We start from the raw sequence: 23,464 nt of genomic DNA, 5'->3' as shown, positions 1-23,464 counted from the left end.
GTCGCAGCCCCCACCCTCTGGAACTCATCCCTACAGAGATCCGAAATACTCCCTCTCTGCACACCTTCAAAAACTTTCTAAAAACCCACCTCTTTACAAAGGCATTTAACCCTAAATTACTTTTTTATTGTTGTCTCTGCAATTATGTGTAAAGCGTCCTTGAGTCTTGTGAAAGGCGCTATATAAATAGAAGTTATTATTATTATTTCAAAAATTTAACTTTGCTCAAAACATTCAATAACTTAGTATCTCCTAAATTTAACTTTTAAGTGAAACTTAAAAGTTCATCTCATCATTTTGACTTCTGACATGCCATTTCCCAGTTGTGACTAAATAAGTCAATACAAGCCAATACTATTGTATCATTAACTAATTTTTCATTTAGTTTATTTCCTCATCTTAGCAGAAGTGGGCTTCTCTCGATTTCTCTGGAACGCTAAAAGGTTTTAAAAAACAAAAACAACAGAGCATGTTAAAATTGTCAACTAGATTTATTGACTGCTGAACATTCATTTGATCAATAAAACATTCCCTTCAAGTGTTAAGCTTTAAGCCCACCATAGCACTTAATGACCGGGTTACCCAGTGCAAAAAAGAAAATGACAACCAGTCAGCACAATCACTGATATGGAACAAAAAAATGACACAAAGTATTAGATATGCTATTGAACAGATGAATTTGTTCTTACTTTGTAGAAATTATCTATTTAAATGACAAAATAAGGAAACCAGACATTCAATTAAGAACTACTGCAGCACTGAGATGACTTTCAGTGATGACACTTAAAGAGCTCTAATTCATTAAAGTTGCAATTAAAGAGAAGGAAAATCCTGAAATTCTTTCAAAAGACTGAATACTTTCAGATCATTCCAGGTGAATTACCTGCAGAGCTTGTGCTTAAACCAACATTGACGAGTCATTAAAAAACATAAAGCAGCAGTTGCAAACAAACTATAGCCTCAATATAATACACTGAAGTATTGTTTCATAAGGTTGCAGCATGTAAACATAACATTGCATTATCTTCCCTCGCAGGATTACCCTATTTGCCAGATTAAAACAATATCATCTCGAATTTTGAAAAACCAAAATTCAATCTTCCATCCTACAAGAGATCTGGAGAAATCCAATGAAAACATTTGGTCAAAATCCTACTTTTAAAACGAATCAACGTTCAACAACAGGGAACACCAAACACAAGTGATATTTCCTCAGACAAATATTTTCAAATTTACACCCAAATAAATGTATTTGTGAGGATTTCCTCTCCATCTTATTTTATTCTGACCAGGTTTCTCCAGATCTGTGAGCGTGACAAGATAGAAATGTGGCTGTGCAACATTAACCTACTCAAATATGTAGGAACCAATAAAGAAAAATACAGAGTTATTTGATGGTTAAGACATTTGGAGGTATATGTGCCGTTTTCTCCCAAACTATTACTCTGATGTGTCTTCAAGAACAAGTAAATGTAATCCATCAGATCATAAGAAACTCCAAAAAAAGAAATGTGAGTGACACAGATGGCATCCAATGCAAGCCAAAGGAATGATGAAGAAAATGACAGTATGTGGTGTGCTTTTCCCCAATCTATTATTAATCAACAGTCAGAGATGTCAGAGAACATCCAGGAGTCTCTATATCTCAGCTTCTATTTGAGTTGCTCAGGTTTCGATTTTTTTTCAATAAATATATGCGACAAATTAAATAAATTAACTTTAAAATGGAATTGCACTGTTTCACAGCTTTTTGAATCGCACTCTTCTATAATTACAAGGCTGGAAAAATGTTGCTCCCTTTTCTGTTTTCACAGATGTATGAGCCATGAATTCTACAGGAATATACTGCATTTTTTTATTTGCACAAAAAAACTGTTTTCATTTTTTCCTTCCATTTCTCTGCTGTCAAGTTATAAATATCAAAAGTTGTAAAACAAATCTTTTCATCTCTCCATGAGACAAAGTGTCATATAAAGCAACAAGTGGTTCTCTGTAAATTCTCTAAAATCTCTGACCGTTGCTCTCACATTTGTTCAGCAGCTAACCCATCTTTGTACCAACCTTTTATTGGTCACATTAAAAGAAAGTTCATCACTCGATTAGAGAAGTGACACTTTCTGCAAGTGTCAAGAAAACTAAATAAAAGAGACTGCTTCAAGTATCCCAAGTGGAATTCAATAGCCCTGAAGGTTTTTGTGTCATATTTTTAAAATCCCAGAACTCCTTCTCTGCTGATAGGCTGGACTGTGTGTGCTGCACACAGCAGTGGTTCAAAAATAAGTTTAAAGTGCCAATTACAATCTTGAATGTTATCAAAAAACTCTTTCAGATACCAGACAGCGTCCATCCCCAACAATTGTTAACGAATTAACGTCCACTTTAAAAGGTCATGGTAATCTAAAGCTAGTATTTAACAATGACTATGCAACATAAGATTGTTCATGCTGATGGTTCATGAGACAGACTTTGTGCTTTAGGTGTTTCAGCATGGGGCCTATGAAGCAGAGAAAAAGAGAGGGTGGACTGAATCCCTTCTGCATCCCAAACTATAACACTAATGTTCGATCTTCGACCCCCAAACAGCAAGATAGTGGAAATACTGGGACTGATTCAAGGTAATATTGTCACAACTGCCAAAATGTCAGTATTTTTGTTGCCTAAACAAAACCCTGAAACAACTGAAAAAACCCAGCCAGGATGTTGGCAGACCCCAGTTCATGTAAATGGTCGGATAAACTGGCAGGACCCAAATATTGCCAAATATATATAATTTTAGCAAAGTCAAATTTGAGGTTTTGTGACAACATTGGCCTACAATGCATTTAAAAGTGGTGTAGTAACGCCAACTTTTTACAAAGGTTGTGTTAAGAGTCATGTGTAAGGGAGTATTTAAGGGAGGATGGCAGAGAACAGGGCTGGATTTGGAGAGGTGATTTGATACTAAAACAAGATTACTTGATGCTTTCTGCAAAGCAAATAATGGTCACCACTTCATAAAGGAATATTTTGAAGTAATATTTTGATTTTGCATCAATATCACCTCAGTTCTATCCAGGACCAAGAGGAAGAGAAACTCTCTGCTTCCCAAACGTGTCAAGTCTGCCTTAAAATTTAAACAATTACCATAAAAGCTGAGATGCCTATGGAGAACTCAGTCCAGTTTTTGTTTGGGCTGCAGAAGAAGACAATCCCTTAGTTCTGCCCAGTGTAGAAGCTTAATTATTAAGACATTATTAAAAACAGACTTGTCTCATGGTAAAAGTCGTGTTAGGACTTCTTTGGACAGTGTGAAGACGAGTCTGTGTTGAGAACTTCGATCATTGTTCTGGTTGACGGGAAGGTCTCCGCTACAGATGGAAGACTCTGGTACCAACTTGGCAAACTGTTGAGAAAGCAAAGTATTAAATATGATCCTCTCCCGAGACAAGGAATAACTAACAAAACAACAGGTTTAGTCTTCCTACCTCTTGAGAGTCATCCAGCTCTTTGCTGTTTTACTGAAGCTGTCTGGACTGGGTGTGGTCATAGCTTCAAAATCCACCAGCTGAAACAAGATTAAACAAACACAAACACAGTTTAGTGGACACATTAAATACACCCCCCACCCTATTCATTGTTTTGTATATTTGACTGTGTACTGCCAGAAATTCAACTACCTTAGTTACCAGCAAAGTTTATTTTGGTCTAGGCGACAAAACAGCAACAGGGAGTTGTGGGTGTAAGCCAGCCGCTGTTGGGACGCCTCAGGACCCCACTTTCTAAATGTTTTCTAATTTTTGCTTTTTCTTGTGAAATACTGGAGTTTGTTTGCTTGTTTTGATCCCTTCATCACTTTTTAACATGAACAGTTTTTAATCTATGTTATCTTGATTCATCCAAGTCAAAAGTTTTGTTTATTTGTTAAGATCCACAAATCCCCAGACAGTCTTTAGTCGAGCAAACAGACCATTATGAGGAAAGTCAACATGCTTCCAGTCTGAAAAAAGTTGACCTCAGCTTTCACAGACTTCAACTTTCTAACGCCTGATCAGATTTCTGAGTCTTGATTCTGTCCAATGTGATTTTGTTTCAGGAAAGAAATGTCTGCTTGGCAGATGCAACATATGTGAGAATTTCAGCCAAACTTGGAAAGTTCTTCTTAAAATGTCTATAAATGTGTTAGAAACAATACTTGGAGAAGCTTTGTATCCATCAATGGGGGCTGAGGGCAGGCTCTTATGTAATGTACATCTTTCATTTGGACAAAAACAAAAACAAAATATGAGTTACTTATCCTTACTGGTCTTTTAATATACTGTATTGTTTTACTCAGACACACAATAACCGTTTTCATACATGGAATACGTTTAAACATCACTGGCTGTATCAAGCTGTTAAAGTGATGGCTTTTTGTCATTCGGACATGCTGTAGGTGTATTTTACGTAAATTTTGCTTACAGTTTTATTCAGACATGACAGCACATTTATGGAAAGAGCCATGTGCTTATGCGACATTTGACAGCTGTTTGGCCGCTGGTGCCTGAGAGGAAGTGATGTCACAGCTGGAAAACAGCTGCGAGTTGGAAAGTTTAATGACAAAAAGTAGTAAGAGTGTTTTCTGTTGTGATGAGACATTAACATTAACTAATTATTACTGTGGTTGTACGCTTAAAAAAAGCATTAAAGTGTTAATATCATCTCATTCACAGTGTTTTCTAGTTTATTAGACTGATTTTAATTTCTATGACCATGGGAGATGATACTTGAGAAATGTATTAGTGTTCAAGATCAAGGCAAACAAGACCTGTCTTTAATATCTCTCTTTACATTAATCTGAAGGCATTTAATTCCAATGCTGCGTTGAAAAAGTTTTGTACACACAGAAATGTTAATACGTCTGACCCAGTAACGCAAGTGATTACGTAAAGAGGTGCACGTCTGAAAGGGGCTCAAGTTTACCTTTCCTTTCGGGATCCTACCGATGACCTCTTTCCCACTGGCCATCAGTGCCCCCATCACGACTGAGTAGGCCACCACACTGAGGAGAAGCAGATCAGGAAAACATTTGTATCATAAGTCCAGATAGAACTTGGACTGCTCTATAGCACATTAGAGGCAGAACATGCTATTCTCTGAACATAAATTAAGGCAGCGCATTTAGAGCGCTAAAACATGGATGGTGGCAGTTTCATCTCCAGAAACTTCGTGTGAAGGAGAGAAAGGTTTCCTCAATTAGTATTAAACATGTTTACACTTATACTTGACCTGAAATGTTTTTGTCAAAGGAGAACTGACATAAAATGTTAACTAAAATGACATCACAGAGGAACACACTACCTGGATCCCCTGGAGAGGGGCATGAGGTTGCAGAAGTAATAAATCAAGGAGAGGATCAGGTTACACACGGCATCACCATCCTGAAAGAACAATGGTCATCGGAGAGTCAACTGTCTACTCTGTTTATTGTCTTTGTATTGAACAGTGTGAGAAGGGTTGAAGACACGAAACCAGGAGTCAAAACACAAGAGGGATATTCATATTGTTTCAGATCAGAGCCAATACCTTTGTCTCAACATTGCTGAGTGCCATCACAGCTCTCAGTATAAATCAAGTCACAATAACAGAAAGCTGAACAGGAGAAACTGAGTCAAGGTTGAACTTTCTTTCATGTTTTAATAAGGCCTATTTTTCTGAAAGGCCTCTACAGAAAACAGCTGGAAATTAGATCCTGCTAAATCCTGTAAAATGATCTATTTGTAAAATGATTGTGAAACTCTCCAGAGAAGTAATTATATTCCCAGCCTAGTTTAGTTTTGACTAGAAAACTGAAATCTGTGACATTACTACAGAGAGGAAGAGAAGAAAGTAGGGGAAATAAGAGGAGACAAGAGCAGAGGAGGGGATTTCAATTGCAAATTGTGTTGACTCTTATAAAATGCTCAGGGGAAACTGCGGTAACTGCTGTGCTGATAGACGTCTTGAAATGACTGCATGAATACTTAAAGTGTGTTCAAACTGTTGACTGCTAAGCTCAGTGCACTATTATTCTGTTTTTTTTGTCATTTTTCCCTCTGACGATTTCATGCTGCAATCACCCACTCCCCAGCACAATAATGTAATGCATCAGTTCACTCAAATTAAATGAAAAATATAAAAACGTGTACAATAAAACTGCCACTAACGATTATTTTCCAGATAAATCGATACATTGTTCTTAAAATGTCATAAAATATTGAAACATGGCCATGTCTTTTTCACAGAAACACAAGGTGACAACTTTAAATGTCCTGTTTTTACTAACTAACAGTCCAAAACCCAAATATGATCAATTTACAGTCATTTAAAACAGAGAAAAGCATCATGTCATCAGGAGGAACATGAGAATATTTGCCATTTTTGCTTGATAAAATACCTTAAAAGCTTATGATTATGAAAAATCCAGGTCTACAACCATCTATCACATCTCATTTGCAGAGGTTAAGAGATCTTCTCCACTGAGACTTCGGCCTCCACCCCAATACAACTGAGGTTTGTTTGTGCCTTTTAAAACATTGAAACAACATCTTGGTTATGCTGGATAATCCACAGACCCTGCTGCTAACTTTTTTTCTACTCAAGATTACATATAATCACAATTGCGTGCAAATTTAATGTTTCATGTCTATTCACAAATCGCTGTATTTAACATGCATCTGCTTTTTATTATGTATGGGACCGCGAAGCTTCCAGTTCACTCTAGAGATAAATCTTACCCCCAGTTCAGTGGACAGCATTAACGCCTTTCCTTTGGTGGTGAGGTCTTTGTAAATGGACTCTATCTCTGACTGGTACTGCTGCGTCCGCTCCTCTGTCGTCTGAGTCTCTACTGAGAATAACATGTTTCCCACCCTAAAATTCCAAAAACAGTTCAGAAGTGGGAATTAGTAGTCACTTAATCTTCATCACAGTCAAATAAACACCAGGGGCTCTATGGATAAACTGTCTAACTGTCATTAACTACTGGAATAATGAGATTTAAAATAAATTCTTCTAAATAGGTTGCATAGCTATTAAGATTTACACATTTCAATGTCCTTCAGCTCTCCTGTAATTTGAGGCTTTTGATTAATCTTATACTGCACTGTAACGTATCGAATCCATATTTGTATTTTCTATTTAACTCTTTTTAATTGTATTAAATATCTTTTTATATTGCCCTATGTTGCTTCTACAATTTGCCTTGATGCCTTTTATGTTTTGTGTAAATGACTTTGAATTGCAGTGTTGTTGAAATGCGCTAAACAAATAAACTTGCCTCGCACTTTTTTTTTTGCCGTCTAGGAGCTGCTTGCATTTAATCTTTTTATTTTTATGTTCACATATTTATTTTTTTCTAACTTCATTCAAGCTTGGGGAAAAGTGTTATTTTATTCTTACATGTTATTCAAATGGAGACAGAATATCAGCTGTCGATTTTACCTGTAAATAATAACCCATGTTGGTATTGTTGCTCTTAAAAACATAGAGCTTGTCACCTTAAATAAACTGCAGAAAAAAGAGCAAAGGGCAGACTGATGTGATGGGCCCAACTCCGTACCTGTCTCCAGTGATAGTGATGGTAAAACCATCATACTCTTTCCCAGAATCCTTCATGCTTGGCACCTTGGAGTTGACCGTGAAGCCATCTCTGGTTTTACTGTTGAACTGCTTCAGGAAATAAAAACACAAACAACCATCCTGGATTTTCACTGCTGAAGAGCTATAACATATAAAACAACCAAAAAAAGAACGAGATGCTGTGCTGCTTTAAAGGTCTCTTTCAATTAAACGTTTGACATTATAAACCAACTAAAAGGTCGATCGTGACAGTTATTTTTTTAACATGGAAACAGCAGCGTACCCTTTTGTCCTTACCTTCATTATAGGAAGCAGATCTTCCACTTTATTCACATTTTCGAGAGCCTGGCGGACCTCTAAGAGTCCTCTGGGGTTGTATGCCCTGAGACAGAGAATAAGAACTTGTTAGTTAAAGAAGCAGCCAGAAGAATCTGATGAAGAAGAAAAGTGTTAATTTATATTTGCATGAACCACTTCCTCAACGCGCTTATGCAAAATGAATAAAGCCTAGAGGAAAGTGTATTAATTTACATAATCCTGCTTTGCAGGCAGCACACAGTAGAATATTAACATAACTGCTGTCAAATAATTTTAGGTGAGATATGCTGATGCTAACCACAAATATGCAGCTCACTAAGTTAAGGCCAGCCTCATATGTGCTAGAATTTAGGGCAATTTGGAGTTCTTTGATTAAACTGAGTTTTTCAATGAATGCATTGTGTTAGTGATGGAAAAGAAGGAAACAAATTAAAATATTTCAGCAACACAGGCAGTGATGAATAAGTGTTTTTAGGCCATAGATGATAGAAAGTGGATAAAGTTTTTGTGTAATTTACCCGTGGTACACCAGTATTCTGTCTTTGATGAAGTCAAGGATGTTGTCAAAGTAGGCCAGGTATCTGATGTTGATAATCTGTCCCCTGAGGCAAAAAGAAAGAAAAAAGGATTTCAGCATACTGTCAAGAAAAGCTGCTTTTGTATCTGAAGAAGTTCTTTCAGCAAGCTTGTCAGAACCAAAGCTATGGTGAAACTGGGTCATATGACAAGGAGTTTAAATAAATGCTTTTACACTACAAAGTTGAGAAAAACCTCAAGCACGGCCGCGTGGAAATACAAATTGCTCAAGGGACTGCTGCGAGTGTCTGACACCGTCTTTGGGGCCAAGTTGTTACCTGATGAGATTGATGTGATTGTTAAAGCCTCGACTTAGACTCCTTGCGGGCATCTGGTCTAACCACAGAACTGGCTGGTCTGGATCTGCAATCCTATGAGCACAGGGGAAAGCATGTTTAGTCTGTCAACACTGTAATCCAATGAGCTAAAGACAAAAGATTCTTTGAAGGAACATGATGTGTGTGCTTTGGTCAGAAGGACAGGGCAACATTTACTTCAGTCTATGTCTGTATTTGGTTTATTTGATTTTATGCAGTAACAAAATTTAAATCTAAGAGTTTAGAGATTTTCGTCACTTACTTCTCAGTTCTGTTTTTGTAACGTAACTTATCTGGTGCTCATACAGCAAATACCACATGAGGACATAGCTGAATATGAGCTCCAGTCTAGACTTTCATTTGTTATGCAAGAGTTTAAAAATGAATAACCCCTATCACATATCAACATCTGCCTTTTTCTTATTCCTTTGCACCCTTCTAATTATTTCCTGAAGATGATTAGGATTCCATACTTGCTTCTGAGCTGCACTTCTTTTCTCTTGGAATATGATGCAAACAGACATTTTTAGGTGTTTTGGTCATTGATCTAGCCAAACCAAACTTACAACCCTAAATCCAGTTTTTCAGTAAATTATGTCTACAGTCACTTTATAAATGTTCCTCACCTCCTCCATTTAACGGCTATGTCGAACATGTCTCTCCACTGCATTTGCCTGGTCTTGCCGTTGACTCGTACTTTCGAGTTGCTCCATGTTCGATGCATAGCCTGCATCACCTCCAGGGTTGCTAAACCCATGGCTGACAGAGTACAGACAACATGTATTTTTACTTCTATTTCTAATATTTGAATTATCCATACGCACTGCAGCATTTATCAGCGGTACCTCTGTGTATTCTCCTGTTAGGTAAGAAACCAGGAGTGTCGTATTGCATTAGCGCCCCCAGGTGGTCGGCTGTGCAGATCAACGTCTGAACTTCACTGCTGTAGCTGTCAAAGTTCTGCGGCAGCACATCCCTGCAGACCACAAATACAGGAAGACAGAGAGGATGAACTTCATCAAAGCTTTCATGTAGAGTTTTTGTTTTCTCTGAATCGTACTGTGGGTACCTGTCAACCTTCTGAAACATCTTTGTAAAAGAGAAGAAACAAGCAGGTTTGCCTCAGCTCTGATGATGATAATGATGACACACTTGAGGTGAAGTTGGGACATATTACATTAACTGAAAATGTATGAATCTTATCTGTTAGATATCATTATATTAAAGCCCATTCTAGCCTACAGTGTTGGTTTGAACTCAGGGCAATACTTGCAGGGACTTAAGCAATGTATCTTTGCAACTTATGGTCAAAGTTGTTGATGCAGGAGTGAATCAGCTACAACAGACCCATCAAACCTACTTGATATGTGGCTGCAAGCCGGGCTGTTCTTCATAGTCTTCTATAAGAAAAGGCAGGTTCTTGGCCCAGTGATTCTTAAAGTTCCCTGGTAAGTCCTGGTCCACGTTGTACTCTGCTACCGGGATGTCAAGGTGGGAATGCAGGTAGCGAGAGTACTCTGGTAGAAAAACAAGGTGTTACAAAGAAGGGAGTGAACATTTTATATAAATACAAATAAAATGACCAGAAATTATTTAATTTAACTATTATAGTTATGTGAAATTTTAGCTTATCTGACCTTAAAAAAATGAAATGTACATAAAATAATGCATATTTAGCAATTTATTTTTGAAGTTGGGTTACTCCTTTTTTACAAACAGACTAAGACTAAATAAAACTCTTTTTTTCTAGTTTTTCCTAAATATATTGGATCATGATGACTTCAAAACTTTTTTACATTTTGTGATTAAAAGTATTTTTCCTTCTTTTCGACTGTGTAAAATCTGTTAATGTAGTTGGTGAGTTGCTGAATACAACTGCCCTTACAGACATAAACAGTTGTATTGATTGATCCTCTGAACAATTCTGGATGATTGGTGGTACATTAAAAAAACATTTATCACATATATGCAGTTTAACAATAATCATTAACAAATTACTTATCCAGGATGCACATAATGTTAGTTGATAAAATCAAAATGTGAAAATGTGAAATTGAAATACATTTTTGTGTGATTCTCACTGAAAAGCCAATATCTATTATATGAAATAACACTAATTACAAGATCTATGGCTAAGCCTCACTGCTGCATCATTACCTAGAACATAATTAATACATTTAGAACTGCAAACAAACACCTGCATCAAAATGATCCACATCTGCCAGCCAGTGTAAACTAAGAATATTAAGTGATATAAAACTCTGGTGAAAGTCTCTCATCAAATAAACTTGTTTGAACATCCTTTCAAAACAATTAACTAGTCATCACAGAAGCAATTTAATAGAGTGGGAGTATCTCAATAGTTTACACGATTGAGTACTGAAAAACATTTGAATGTGTGCATTAAGGTGTCTTAGTATGTGTTCATGTGTGTACCTCTGAGGTATTTCACTTTGAGGTATTCAGAGCTGGCCTTCTGTCCCAGCAGAGGGTCGTTCAACATGACTTTAGTCTGAGCTTTGATGCCCTCGTAGAACTGCCCCATCGCCACGTGACTTAACCCCTTCATGTACTGACACACCTCGTTGTAGGGCTCCAACTGAAGACACCTCTGGAGGTCAAACAGGAGGAGAGGAAAACGTGAGGAAAATTCAAAGGGATCAAAATCAGTTTATGGTATCATACAGGACTACAATTTGTTTAACAAACCCAGGGTTTAAAAGCAATTTAAATCTCTGTTTGATGATCATTTGAGTATTAAGGCAAAAAAAGATATACGATAGGATTGCATGAGATTATACAGCCTAACAGAGGAGCAGACACCATGCTATTTTATTCAGCTCTGGATTCAATCAGTTAGATTCCTCTACCTTGAAATTGCCTATGGCCTCCTGCAGAGAGCCGTGGTGGTACAGCATCATTCCTCGAAGCTGGAGAGACTGGATGTGGTTCTGGTTCAACATGAGGGCTTTCTGGAAGCTCTCCATTGCTGACTCAAAATCCCCCAGCTCCCTGGAAAGAGGAAGAAGAGATACCAAGAGAGCAACAGCGGGTGTGTTGTTAGTCATCCAGAGGTAAACGCTAGGACTCTCAATTCCTTAAATATAAAGGACAAACTATGTTTATCCATGGAACACAAAACATGTAACCAGTGAATACTACAGACTTGATGTACCTGTAGGCCTGCCCAAGGCTCTTATAGGCATCTATGAAATCAGACTTCAGCTTAAGTGCTTCTTTGAATGTCTCAATGGCTTCCTGACGATGGAAAACACAACATCAACACAGAGTTAACAGGAAATTGCATTAGGGAACATGTGGATAGACTCAAATTCTTACTCAGCAGAAGGTTCAGATAAATCCAGATTTTGTCAAGAAACTAAATTTCATAATCAAACATGGTTCAAGTGACCACTTCTGACAGGATTTTGTTTTTATGCTCACATTTGATATTATGTATGGGAAACTACATAGACAAGTTTGTGGTTGGTCCTGCAGATAAAGAATACTCCCTCTGAGCAGAGGTTTTGAAAAATCTAATTTGTTTGGCAAATGCAAAATGTTGGTATATTTCCATCTCTGCAGCTGATATCCTGGAGATACTGGAGTACTATAGAGATTCCAATTCTTGTTAATTACTTGCTATATGTATCACAACTTTATCCTAACTTTATCAGCTTTGATCTTGTACAGAATTTTTAATGTACTGTAATAAAACTGAACAGTGAATTAGGAGTCTTCAGAAATTCTAGCTGCAAAATTAAGATTTTTACCTGATGATGGTGCTTGATGAAAAGATGAAAACAATTCATCCCCTGGGGACCGTGAATGTGTTTCAAAATTCCACAGCAATTCATCCAATAGTTGTTTAGATATTTAAAATAAAGAGACAAAAATATCCATCTCATGGTGGAGCTAGAGGAAAAGTCAAGGGATCCCTAAGTCATTAGGATATTTAATCCTGGAACCATAGATGCCTGTATAAAATTTGGTGCAAAAAAAAGAGTAAGCTTCCAGCGCCACTCGCAGTAACCTGCACTGGAAGAAAAGTCAAAGGATCAGCGTTTACACTAGAATTTATCTTCTTGGGGCCTTTAATATCTAACAAATTTCATGGCAATCCATCCAATAGTTGTCAAGATATTTCCCTAGTTCTCTAGTATTTTTTGAGGTATTTCAGTCGGGACTGACGGACAGTCTTTATCAGAACATCAATAGAGCCATGCTGTTAGCATAGACAAAAAGCATCAAGACTTACCAAATAACTCTAAATGCAAACCTCTGCCTTGCACAAAAACTACACTTTTTTAATTATTTACATACTGCTTACTCTTCCCATACAGCCGTATAAAAAAATGTTTAGTGTAAATAAAATAAAAGTTGACTTTGGGATAAGCAGACAAAGGGCATACAGTTTTCACACTGTTTTCTTTCTCACAGAAAAGACTTTGCCTGAGTCGCAGTTTGTACTGATACAAAGCAGATTGTGCAATGTTGACTTTGTTTCCATGAACACTAGCTGCAGCAGATTACACTATCATGAAACTGCAGTTAAGGAAGAAAATTAAAACCTTAAACTAATAAAAAAAATGGGGTGGAAGGTGGTTAAATCATGTGGGAACCACAACATGTTTCAGATGGTGTGCCTACAATACAGAATTTCTTCTCAACAGAGATAAAATATTTAAATCCTGGGCAAGGAAAGGATTTATAGCCTCTCTCATTTACACACAGGCGTCCACTGCAAAGTTTTCATCTCTGCACGACACACATGGCCTACAGCAGAATTACTTTTTCAGATACCTCCAAGTGCATTATTTTAATCAGAAGTGCAGACCTACAGACCTATCAACAGCAGAATCAGATTTTTATAAAATCCTGCCTTCAGTTCAACACCAAATGAGTCCCTATCTAGATTGTACAATGCTTTCTTTTATGATAATAAGCACTTTGTACGTGAGGAAAAGCAGGAAAGGGGCTTTCTGATGAGGCTTAGGCGGATATTTGCAGTTTTCAGTGGTCCTTTACCAATTTAATGGATTAGAGAAAACACAGCTGGAAAAATATTATAAGATATTTTAAGACACCACACCAGATAAAATACATGAATACGAGTTTACGTTGGAGACTACGTGGCTCAACATAAGCAAATCCTTTCCAAATATTCTGGCACTGGAACAAACTGAGTTTATATTAGAATGCCATTCACAAAACATTAAGACTCAAATACCTGACTTGGTAACGTGGAGACACTTCATCTGGGCCATGTTTTGTTTTTGAAACAGGGAAGGGTTACAAAGCTGCTGTACACCCTTTTGGCAGAAAATCAATCAATAGAAAGTCCAGTACCACCTACGCTGGGTGATTGATATGGAATCATTTCAGAAATATTAAATGTAATACTGTTTTACAGATTATTCAGAGTGTTGTTTGAAGTTAACTGTCAGCTGCATGTGTGCGCTTTACAGGGATTCCCCCAGGAACTTGGTTGGCCAAGGGTTAGCAGAGGTGTTAAACGCAACCAAAAGCCCCACACACACACCTGACTGGATAAAACACAGCAATTGAAGGAGCTTTGCAGACTGTCACGCCTTGTAGAGGAAAGCCTGTAGATTTAACAGCTGCAGACACTCCTCTGCATGAATCTGACATAAATTTATCAAAGTGTGGCAAACACTGTGAATGTTGCATGGAGCAATGATTAGATTTGAGTTGCTGCAGTGTATAAAAACGTATTTCTGATGAAAGGAATAACTGCCCAGACAGACATAGTCAGTCAATTATTTTCAGCACTCAGTAAACCCTCTGCTTTTGTCATCAGTTTGCTGACAACAAAAAGAAGACACAGGAAACTGTGGTGTGAAATACTCCAGCCTCTTCCTACTGAGAGGTCAGCTCATAAATGTGGTTCTCTCTCAAAACATGGCTCAAACTTAATAAATCAACCCAGACACAGAGAAAACTATTTTATCGACTTTGCAGCTGCTCACAGATGATTAAAACACAAAGACATTTGAAAATTGTAGTTAACTTTGCATAACCGTGAGCTTCAGTCTGGTCCATGACTTATTTGATGTTGCATATCTAATTTAAATTTTATGTTGGAAATTCTTGTGAGCTGGTCAACTCTATTGATGAGGAAGGTTTCAGGAAACTCACGATGACTTAAGCAGAATATTTATTGAAGCTTGGCCGCAGAGAATGGAAAGAGCAGCACAAAGTGAAGATCTCTTCCTGGTCCACCATATTTACCCCCCGCTGCCCATAAGGAGTCTAAAATGTATCCCATACAAAGTTATTCTTTAGGTCTGAGACAAAGAAAACCATCTTTTGGTGGTTTTGGGCAATGGCTCTTTCATTCTACAGAGCAGTTGTCATGTGTCTAGAGAGCAGAATGAACTAGAGGTCATTTTGCTTCAAGGGGTCCTGTCTTGGTGTCATTGCTAGTTTCCAACTGACGCAGTTGTCATTTTCACGCCCAACGCCCACAATGTGTAAGTAGCAAATGTACTCGCACCCATCTGTGCACCCATGAGAGTCTTGGTCTTAAAATAAGGTGTGATCAGAAGCATTGTTGGCGCATTGCTATCTTGAGGTAGCAGAAAGCGAGTGTGCCATTCACCAACAAAAACCTGGTCTAAAATCAATGGGACAGATTTTGCTGCTATTTAAGGGGTGCTTTATTCAGATAGTAAGATGTGCCTGCACAAGCAGGTTCTAGGATGTGTAGGTCGCAGTTATATCCACGGATCGAGTGGGACGGGTCATAAAAACAAGAACATTCTGATTAATTGTGGGTGGGTGAAATAGGGTGAATCGTCTCCTCATTAAGAGAGACGCTGTGTGCATTTACACACGAGGCACGGCAGCATAACTTGACAGGCTGACAAGATCGGTCAGGATTTTATGTTAATTTATGTTTTGCATTCTTCTACACATACAAAAGATCACACACAGACTCTGTGTTCATACAGTGAGTAAAGCGGCTGTCCTCATGATCAATCTCCTTCAGAGTAGGGCTGGACGATATGGCCAAAAATGTTATCACGAAAAAAAGTTTCATATCTTTCGAAATCGATAATTAGCACGATAAGTATCAAATCTTTATTTCTATTGAGTTTAAAGGCTGATTTTCGCTACCGAGGGAAAGAAGAAACCTGATGGTTAATTGTGGTTTAAACTCTTCTTTATGGTAAACACTTGATACCAAACAGTGGATCACTTCACAAATCTGAGGTAGAACATTCAAAACAATTATGATAAAATCTTTTTCAACACATATGCATAAGTAAAATTTAGTAAAAGCTTTTTTTCAGTCCTTTTTCCTCAACAAAATAACCATCTTAATAAATAATTAAGTCCTAATTCGTGTATGATTCAAGTGAATAAAATCAAACATTTATTGAATATTTATTGAACATTTGTTATATTGTGATTGAAAAAAATTATATTGCGATAATTATTGTTATTGTTTTATTGTCCAACCCTACTTCAGCGCTGTCTAAAACTGATTTTGAGAAGCTAAAAGTTTAATTATGTTTCCTCAGTCTGTCCTGTCAAGTTTATAACAATTTCTAGCTTCGCTGTTTAATTGTCCCACTATATTTGCTGTGATATTACTGCACGCATTTAAACATTTAAAATTACTGACAACAGCCTCTCTAATCATCAAAGTTGAATCGTTAAAGAAATCACTCATACAATACAATACACAATGAAGAAATCACCTGCAAACTTGTGCTGCTCGACATAATTTCAACAGCAATAAAGACTAAAGGGGCCGGTAGAGGTGGAGAGAAATGTCCAATCAGAGAAACAAGTCGTTCGGGAGGATGATTTATGCGTACATGTCGATTCAGATCACGTCAGAGCCGATCCACGCATCACTCACGGGTTCACAAAGTGTGTACATCTGCTTAACACACAGAGGCAGGGAAGCTGGCAGTCAGTCACAGCTGTGTTGCTGAGAAAAGGTCTGTCTATATAATGACGTCATACTAAATGGATGGATAACTTATATCTAGGCTCCTAGCTATTAAAAACAATTAACAACAATTTGAGAACCTTTTACACCTCAGCAGGCAGCAAACTTCAACACCAACATACTGCATGTCACCGCAACTACACAGTCAACAACAGGCAACTAATGAACGAGAACTGCAAGGGTAAACCACAGAACTGTAGTTTTTTGTAGTAAAAAATGTAGCAGAAGTAGTAGTTGTCTTTTTTAATAATAAAAAAAATGATACAGCCTAATTCCCAGATGTTTGCTTAGAAAAATTAGAAGCCAGTGAGCAACTTACCTTGAGCATGCCCCTGTGGAAGAAGGTGAGGCCTTTATACAACATGGCGATAGGCTGGTTCTTCTTAAGCTCTAAAGACTGCTGGAAGTCTTCCATAGCTGCCACATAGTCCTGGAGAAAAGGCAAAGCACAGGATCAGCATAGTATGGCAGCATGAAGGCATGCGTGTACACATGCACTTACAGAACATTTAAATATCAAACCTCTGAAATGAAGAGCAGTGTCCCTCTGTGTCTGTAGAGACGGGCTGAGGGCTGCAGCTGGATGGCTTTGGTCAGATCAGCCAGAGCCTCGCTGATACGACCCAGAGGAGACAGGATCTGAAGATGCACACACGAAAACAAAAAGAAAAGATGATGCCCAAGCACGTATTCAATAAAAAACATCCATTTTCTTTGCTATTAAATTGGTTTGCCTACAGCAAAGCAAATTACACTGATGTACAGCGGAAGGAGGCAAGGTACAGAAATGTTACATGTGATTCACTAGTTCTGGTTGATAGCCAATTGTACAGTATTTCCTCTTTGAGAGGGCGACCATTCTTCTACAGGAAAAGGTGGAGCAGGCATTTATAAAGTAAAGCTTGAAAACAACAGGCAGGATCTCGAAGAATAGGATTTAAGGAACACTCAAAATATCATCTGATCATTAACTTGGCCTTTGACTTGCACATTGTTGTTAAATTTCTCTGATGCATTGTTCTTGATAGGTTTACAAAAATGTTATTACTTAACATACTAACCTACATTCAATCTCAAGTGAGGATAAAGACAGGGTTGTCTGACTATTTTAGTGACTTGCATGTCAAACTGATCACACCTGAGAGGTATTAAGAGGGTACCAAAAGAGGAAACAGCCCATAAAAATGCCTCAGAGTGAAACTTGGTCGAGAAGACATTTTTTAAAACTGACAGTGTGATTATTTGACCTCTTAGTGCTGCTGCAACAACTGACACGTTCCATTGGGTCTGAACATAATGGCACCTGCTGTACATTACTAGACAACAGAATATTTACAACTTTATAACAATATGTGTATTTTTCCGTTTACTCCTTCCTGTGCTCTTGTGCACGTGGTTAAATCAACTGATACTGGAAAATATTTCACTACATGTTAAGTTTCTCACCCTCAACATCTCACACACTGTCTTGGACCATGTCTGCCACCTTCTCCTTTCCTTTCACACAACAACTTCTGATTGCATCAGAAATAGACTGCAAATCACATGCTATCAAGAAGCTGATGCCTGGATGATCTTAACATAAAATTGATGAGATATAGTGGTAATTAATCAAAAAACTGTAAAAAAAAAAAAACAACTGCTCTAAAAGATATCAACTGTTGCCAAGCACTATGGTCTTAAAGTGTCAAATCTCCTTTTAAAACATACTTTTGACACTATTGAATGGAGGAACTTCAGAGGCCAAACCACAACAAGCTACTTTTTCCCTTTCTCCCCTGTCTGTAAAGAGTCAAGACTCACCTCTGCTCTCTGTTCGTACACCTCCGGCCAGTTAGGCTCGAGAGTGATGACTCGGTTTAGCTCGTACAATGCCAAGTCAGCATTCTTTATGTCCTTGTATGGAGACACAGAAAGGGGAGGCAGTTATATTTTGTTGACATAAACCTTAATATATAGTGACTAAAACTAGGAGAAGAGCCCCAAACCAACTAAAAACACAACAAACTGCTGTCCAGCCTTTTTTCTGGAGGCCACACAACACATGACTGCAGAGCCCTGGCAGATTAAATTTGCATTCTCTGAACGACACAATGAGTCATTCTGCGTTTACCTTAAACTGCTGCTGTAACCAAAATTCAGGATTCCTTTTATTTTGAGACAAATAAAATCAAAGGCAATCAAAGCTTGCACACATCTCCTTATGCTGCCAAATAGCAGTGTGGGTTTCTGGAAAATGTATGGTATTGTTTTTAATCTAATTTTGAGCATAATTAGACGCAAAACTCAACATGAATAGGAGGATACCAATAAATTAAGATTTGGAACAGACTCAACTTTTAATGCAGTCCATCAATACAGAGAACACAAACAGCAGTATGAGTCATCTGCTATGAATAATGTGAAGACCTTGACTACAGCTACAGCACAGTACAGAGGAGTGTGTTTTTCTGACACACACAAATAATCAAGTAGCAACATTATCTCCCAACCAAACACATTTTACTTTAGAAAGAAGCGTATGATAGCTTAGCCACAACTTAATTATTAAGTTTATGACTTTAATGAATTACCAGAAAGGCTGCTCATAGTTGGCAGATTTCAACTGTATTTTAATGCTGGGTAAGTAAGTACATTCACATTCACATTCACATTTCAAAGTTAAAGTTAAAGATGCTTCGTAAGTGCACAGAGATTACAGTGCCATAAAAACAAGAATTTCAGGGATAATATTTTAAAAGAGCCAAACAGTGCTGTTGTATTCCACTTATATCACTCACCTGCAGGCTTTTCTTCCCATAAGCTATCCCTCTTCCATATATGGCACTGACCAGCTCTGGGTCAACCTTTGTCAAAGACAAAACATGTCAGGGAATTGTTCATGGTGTGAACACAAAGAAAGGAAGTTGCGTTTTGAGCCTGGGATGTATGGAAACAAGGTGACAAATGAGCAAAGTGCTGCAATCCTAAAAGATGTACAGAGAGTAAATATCTGCTTCTCCAGTTGCAAACACACCTGTAGTAAGCGTGAGAAGTGTTTGATGGCTTCATCATAGAGACCATTGCCTATCAGAACGTAGCCTATAGCTGCAATGACAAAACAAATGATGATGAATAACTAGGAAAGCAAAATCATATAAATCTGTTCAGCTTTAATAAAGTGTGTACTTACAACAACATGCCAACTTACCAAGTTCTTCATTTGTGTTGTGGTTATCAACAGGGAAGGGGATTTTTTTCTGTTCTATAAACAACTTGGCCTGGTTCTATGAGAGACATGAAAAAATAAAAAACAGCACTTACATACAGGAAACTAAATAAAGGTTTCCTGTGTGAATGGAGGAGAAACACATCTTAAAAGCTAAAAACATATGTTTTGCTATATAAAAAAGTATATTTAATATATATATGTAAAGCCAATAAAAAGAAAATATTGTCAAGGTTATTTTGGTAAGTTTCAAAAGGTGTTTAGCAAGGATCTCTCAAGGTTATACGGAGCAATTACCCCCACAGAACAGAGGGAAGTACCTTTTAAATGCCAAGGATGCATACTACTGCCAAGCAAATTCTTGTGTAGCAATAAAAAAGGCTAGCTGTCTCTCCTTCTCAAAGTGTCACATAGTATTTACTGTGTAATCCCAAATTGTGAGCATGTTGTGAGCAAAGTGTCAGCAAGACATAATGTATGCACCATTACAGGATGTAAATTTGACTGCATGCAAATGTTGCTGTCGCAGCATTTTGGGTTTCCAAAACAGCACAGCAACTGACAAGACAAATATCAAAGACAGAACTGAGGAATGTGTATCAAACTAAAACACAAGCATAGCGTAATGTTTCATCCACACATTACAGCAAAACAAACATTAATCAACAAAAGGGGGGAATGTTAGCCAGGGTTTCTTAGTTGATTCAAAAATCAGAGCGTGGAGTGCATACAGTGCAGTGTTGTGCTATTTAAGTAAAAACAAGGTGTTCAGGCTTGACTAGAAAACCACACTTTTCTCTAAATGAAACGGTTAAAGACTGTGGCTGATGAAGATGTGATTAATGTGTGTGCGCATTTGAGATCTCACCAAGATCTTCTCTGCGTTAAGTGAGAAGACAGACTCGCAGGACGGGTTGCTTCCCTCCTCACAGTCTGGATCTTCCAACTGTAAAATAGAGGACTCTGAAAAGAAAAATATTCTGAGCATTTATTACGGAAAGCTCTTAACTTAACAGTTAATATCTGTGTGTATTGCAGACCATCATATGCATGGGAGTACATTTTAAAACCAGTAGTCTTTCGTGTTACATTTCAACAGTCTTATATTTCAATGAAAAAATGTCTCAGACGTCATGCTGACCCAACCCCACTCATAGTGGATTCCAAAACATCAAAGCATGCCTGCAATGCGTAGTTCTTCAGACCAAAAGGCAATTCGCTAAGGAGTAACTAAATAATTAAAATTTAAATCATGACAGCTTTTAATTGCACAGTTTGAGGATTAAAAAAACATTTTAATCATCCTTTGAAAGAACAAGACACATCTTGGCCATTTAAAGTTACATTTTCACAGGCCATACTAGTATTTTTGCAAGTTTTAGTCAATTTACTGCAAAACACATGTGTTTCGATAAACACTTTCCCAAAATACAAAATGTTTGTGCAGTTTGTAGGTGTATTGTTCATGGTAAACCCTGCCATCATGGTAAAAACCTTGTCTCTTTTAGATGTTGCCAGAGTTTTGTTAATAATGTGTGGTAAAATGATATAAAGCATGGACAAATTTATGAAGTCTCCCCTGCATTACCACACAGAGATAACATAACTTAGATAGTTTTAAAAGCTGACACGGTGTTCAGTTAGATGGATTTAAGTGAATTTGCTGATTGCCTAGGAGGTAAAAAACACACCTTTGATACACTTGGGCTGAAACATGCAAGACCACTGCTATACTATATTACCGGTATACAACATGCGATATAGAACTTTTAACTGTGTACATTGCACTAATTCTTATTGCTCATATTGTGAATACTTGCACATTCCCTGTCAAATATCCTGAATGTTGTTTTGCATTATTTTGTGTACTTGTACATTTCGGATCTCTTTACTTTTTCTATATTTATGTTAATGTTTACTGTTAAGCACCACTATACCAAGGCAAATTCCTCATATGTGAAAATGCACCTGACAATAAACCTGCTTGTGATGCTTTGAATTTTGTTTTACAAATCACCCAGAATATCAGTTCAGTTCAACAAACAAGCCAAAGCAGAACTCATCTCAAAGAACGTCAACTTGTGCAACCAGTCCAGTGTTCTTACACTAAAATCCACTTTGAGGAAGTGTGTCCTGATATTTAAAATAGCTTGGTGCATAAGTTGTAGGCAGAATCCACCAGCAGCTCGTTGCCATCCGAAAAATGTTTCTGCATGTTATGCAGCGTTAAATATACATTGTTCTTGTTTAGCAAGGCAAACCTAAATAGCGCGGTTTTTGACAGGAGTTTGGTGTAAGCTAAAATATGCAGTTTGTAAGTGAGTTTTTCCACGAGTTTTAACTTATTAAGTTTCCTTACTGTAACGTTACACATCAAAATACTCTCTCTCTTGCGCTACTAACGTACTCTTTTTCTTTATCTCCGGTTTCAAATCCTATTTAACCTCTACGGCAACAAGAGCAGGATTTTATGTTAGTTATCTCTTCTGGGCTTTCACCGCTTGTTGTTATCGTCTTAACGTTAGCTTACAAACGGTTAAGCTAACGTTAACCGCCGGGATGCATAACGTTAGTGACAGATGAACCGGGTAGGACGTGGCAAAGTAACAGCGAAAAGAGAGACTTTACCGCAGTCAGCCGCGTACTCTTCCCACTCGGACAGCGAGCTGCATCCCTGCTTGTGGAGCTCATTGTTGAACAAAGTGAGAGTGGATAAATACTCGGAAGAGAAGATCGCCTGACACAGATACAGTAATGAAAACGCCACCACAACAACATCCCGGCTGGCAGGGGCCATGTTGTGTTACATGTGTGACGCCAGAGAGCGGAAGCTGCTGCAAACCGAACCGAACTGACACGCCCCCCTCCCGCCCGAGGCGAAGGAGAAGACTGCAGCCGGAGAGGACGGTCGAACTACATTTCCCAACATGCTCTGCGGCTGCCAAACCTGTCCCTCCAGCGTAAAGCCAAAATAAACAAAACCGTTTCAAATTAAAACCAAACCACACAATTTTCAGTCTTCACTACTATTAGAGTTATCAAAGAATATCAAACTGCTCCCTTGGAAATCAAAGTTATATATGTCTTATTAATCTCTGGTGTTATAATGATAAGATACTGGAGTCCATCCTTTAACAACCTTTTCATTTACCACTAATAGAATTATATTACCTTAAAACTTCAATTAAAAGCCTAGTCCCTATTAGAGCCTGAAACAATGAGAAACAATGAGCACCAAAGTATTCCTTCAGATTAACTGGCATGGTAAAGGAATTGAAGGCCTGTCCTAATAGCAGGGTGAGTTAAAGACCACGCTATTAATTGAAGTTTTATGGTTAGTGGTCGAGGGAGTGTTGGGATCATTGTCATAAGCAAAAACAGTACCACGATGTAAAATACTGCATTAAAAGTCCTGCACTCACAATACAGTAATGTTTTTTAAGCTCAGTGTATTTGAATATATATACTTTAACAGTAGCGAGTAAC

At 37.7% G+C, this 23,464-nt stretch overlaps 1 protein-coding gene across 2 annotated transcripts; it reads right to left on the bottom strand.

Annotated features, from left to right (window-relative positions):
* Nucleotides 1-472: 472 nt before the first annotated feature.
* On the bottom strand, nucleotides 473-22,883 carry ttc13 (tetratricopeptide repeat domain 13). Of its 2 annotated transcripts, none has more exons than XM_046060114.1 (23): nucleotides 22,607-22,883; nucleotides 20,847-20,941; nucleotides 19,961-20,036; nucleotides 19,787-19,857; nucleotides 19,551-19,616; nucleotides 18,574-18,666; nucleotides 17,293-17,409; nucleotides 17,090-17,200; nucleotides 11,962-12,044; nucleotides 11,657-11,798; nucleotides 11,223-11,397; nucleotides 10,147-10,303; nucleotides 9,632-9,762; nucleotides 9,413-9,545; nucleotides 8,748-8,840; nucleotides 8,412-8,495; nucleotides 7,873-7,957; nucleotides 7,556-7,665; nucleotides 6,732-6,867; nucleotides 5,317-5,396; nucleotides 4,939-5,017; nucleotides 3,465-3,544; nucleotides 473-3,382 (listed from the first exon to the last, which is right to left on the bottom strand). In XM_046060114.1, the coding sequence occupies exons 1-23, from the start codon at nucleotides 22,773-22,775 to the stop codon at nucleotides 3,268-3,270; spliced, it is 2,481 nt and encodes an 826-aa protein (XP_045916070.1). In that variant the 5' UTR covers nucleotides 22,776-22,883; the 3' UTR covers nucleotides 473-3,267. The 2 variants fall into 2 exon arrangements, with proteins under 2 accessions (XP_045916070.1, XP_045916071.1); XM_046060115.1 differs by having other exon boundaries at nucleotides 7,556-7,662.
* Nucleotides 22,884-23,464: the final 581 nt, after the last annotated feature.

This window comes from Micropterus dolomieu, linkage group LG10 (assembly GCF_021292245.1).
Source record: "Micropterus dolomieu isolate WLL.071019.BEF.003 ecotype Adirondacks linkage group LG10, ASM2129224v1, whole genome shotgun sequence".
NCBI lineage: Eukaryota > Metazoa > Chordata > Actinopteri > Centrarchiformes > Centrarchidae > Micropterus > Micropterus dolomieu.
The sequence above is the reverse complement of the archived record's forward strand: the minus strand, read 5'-3'. Positions and strand labels throughout refer to the sequence as shown.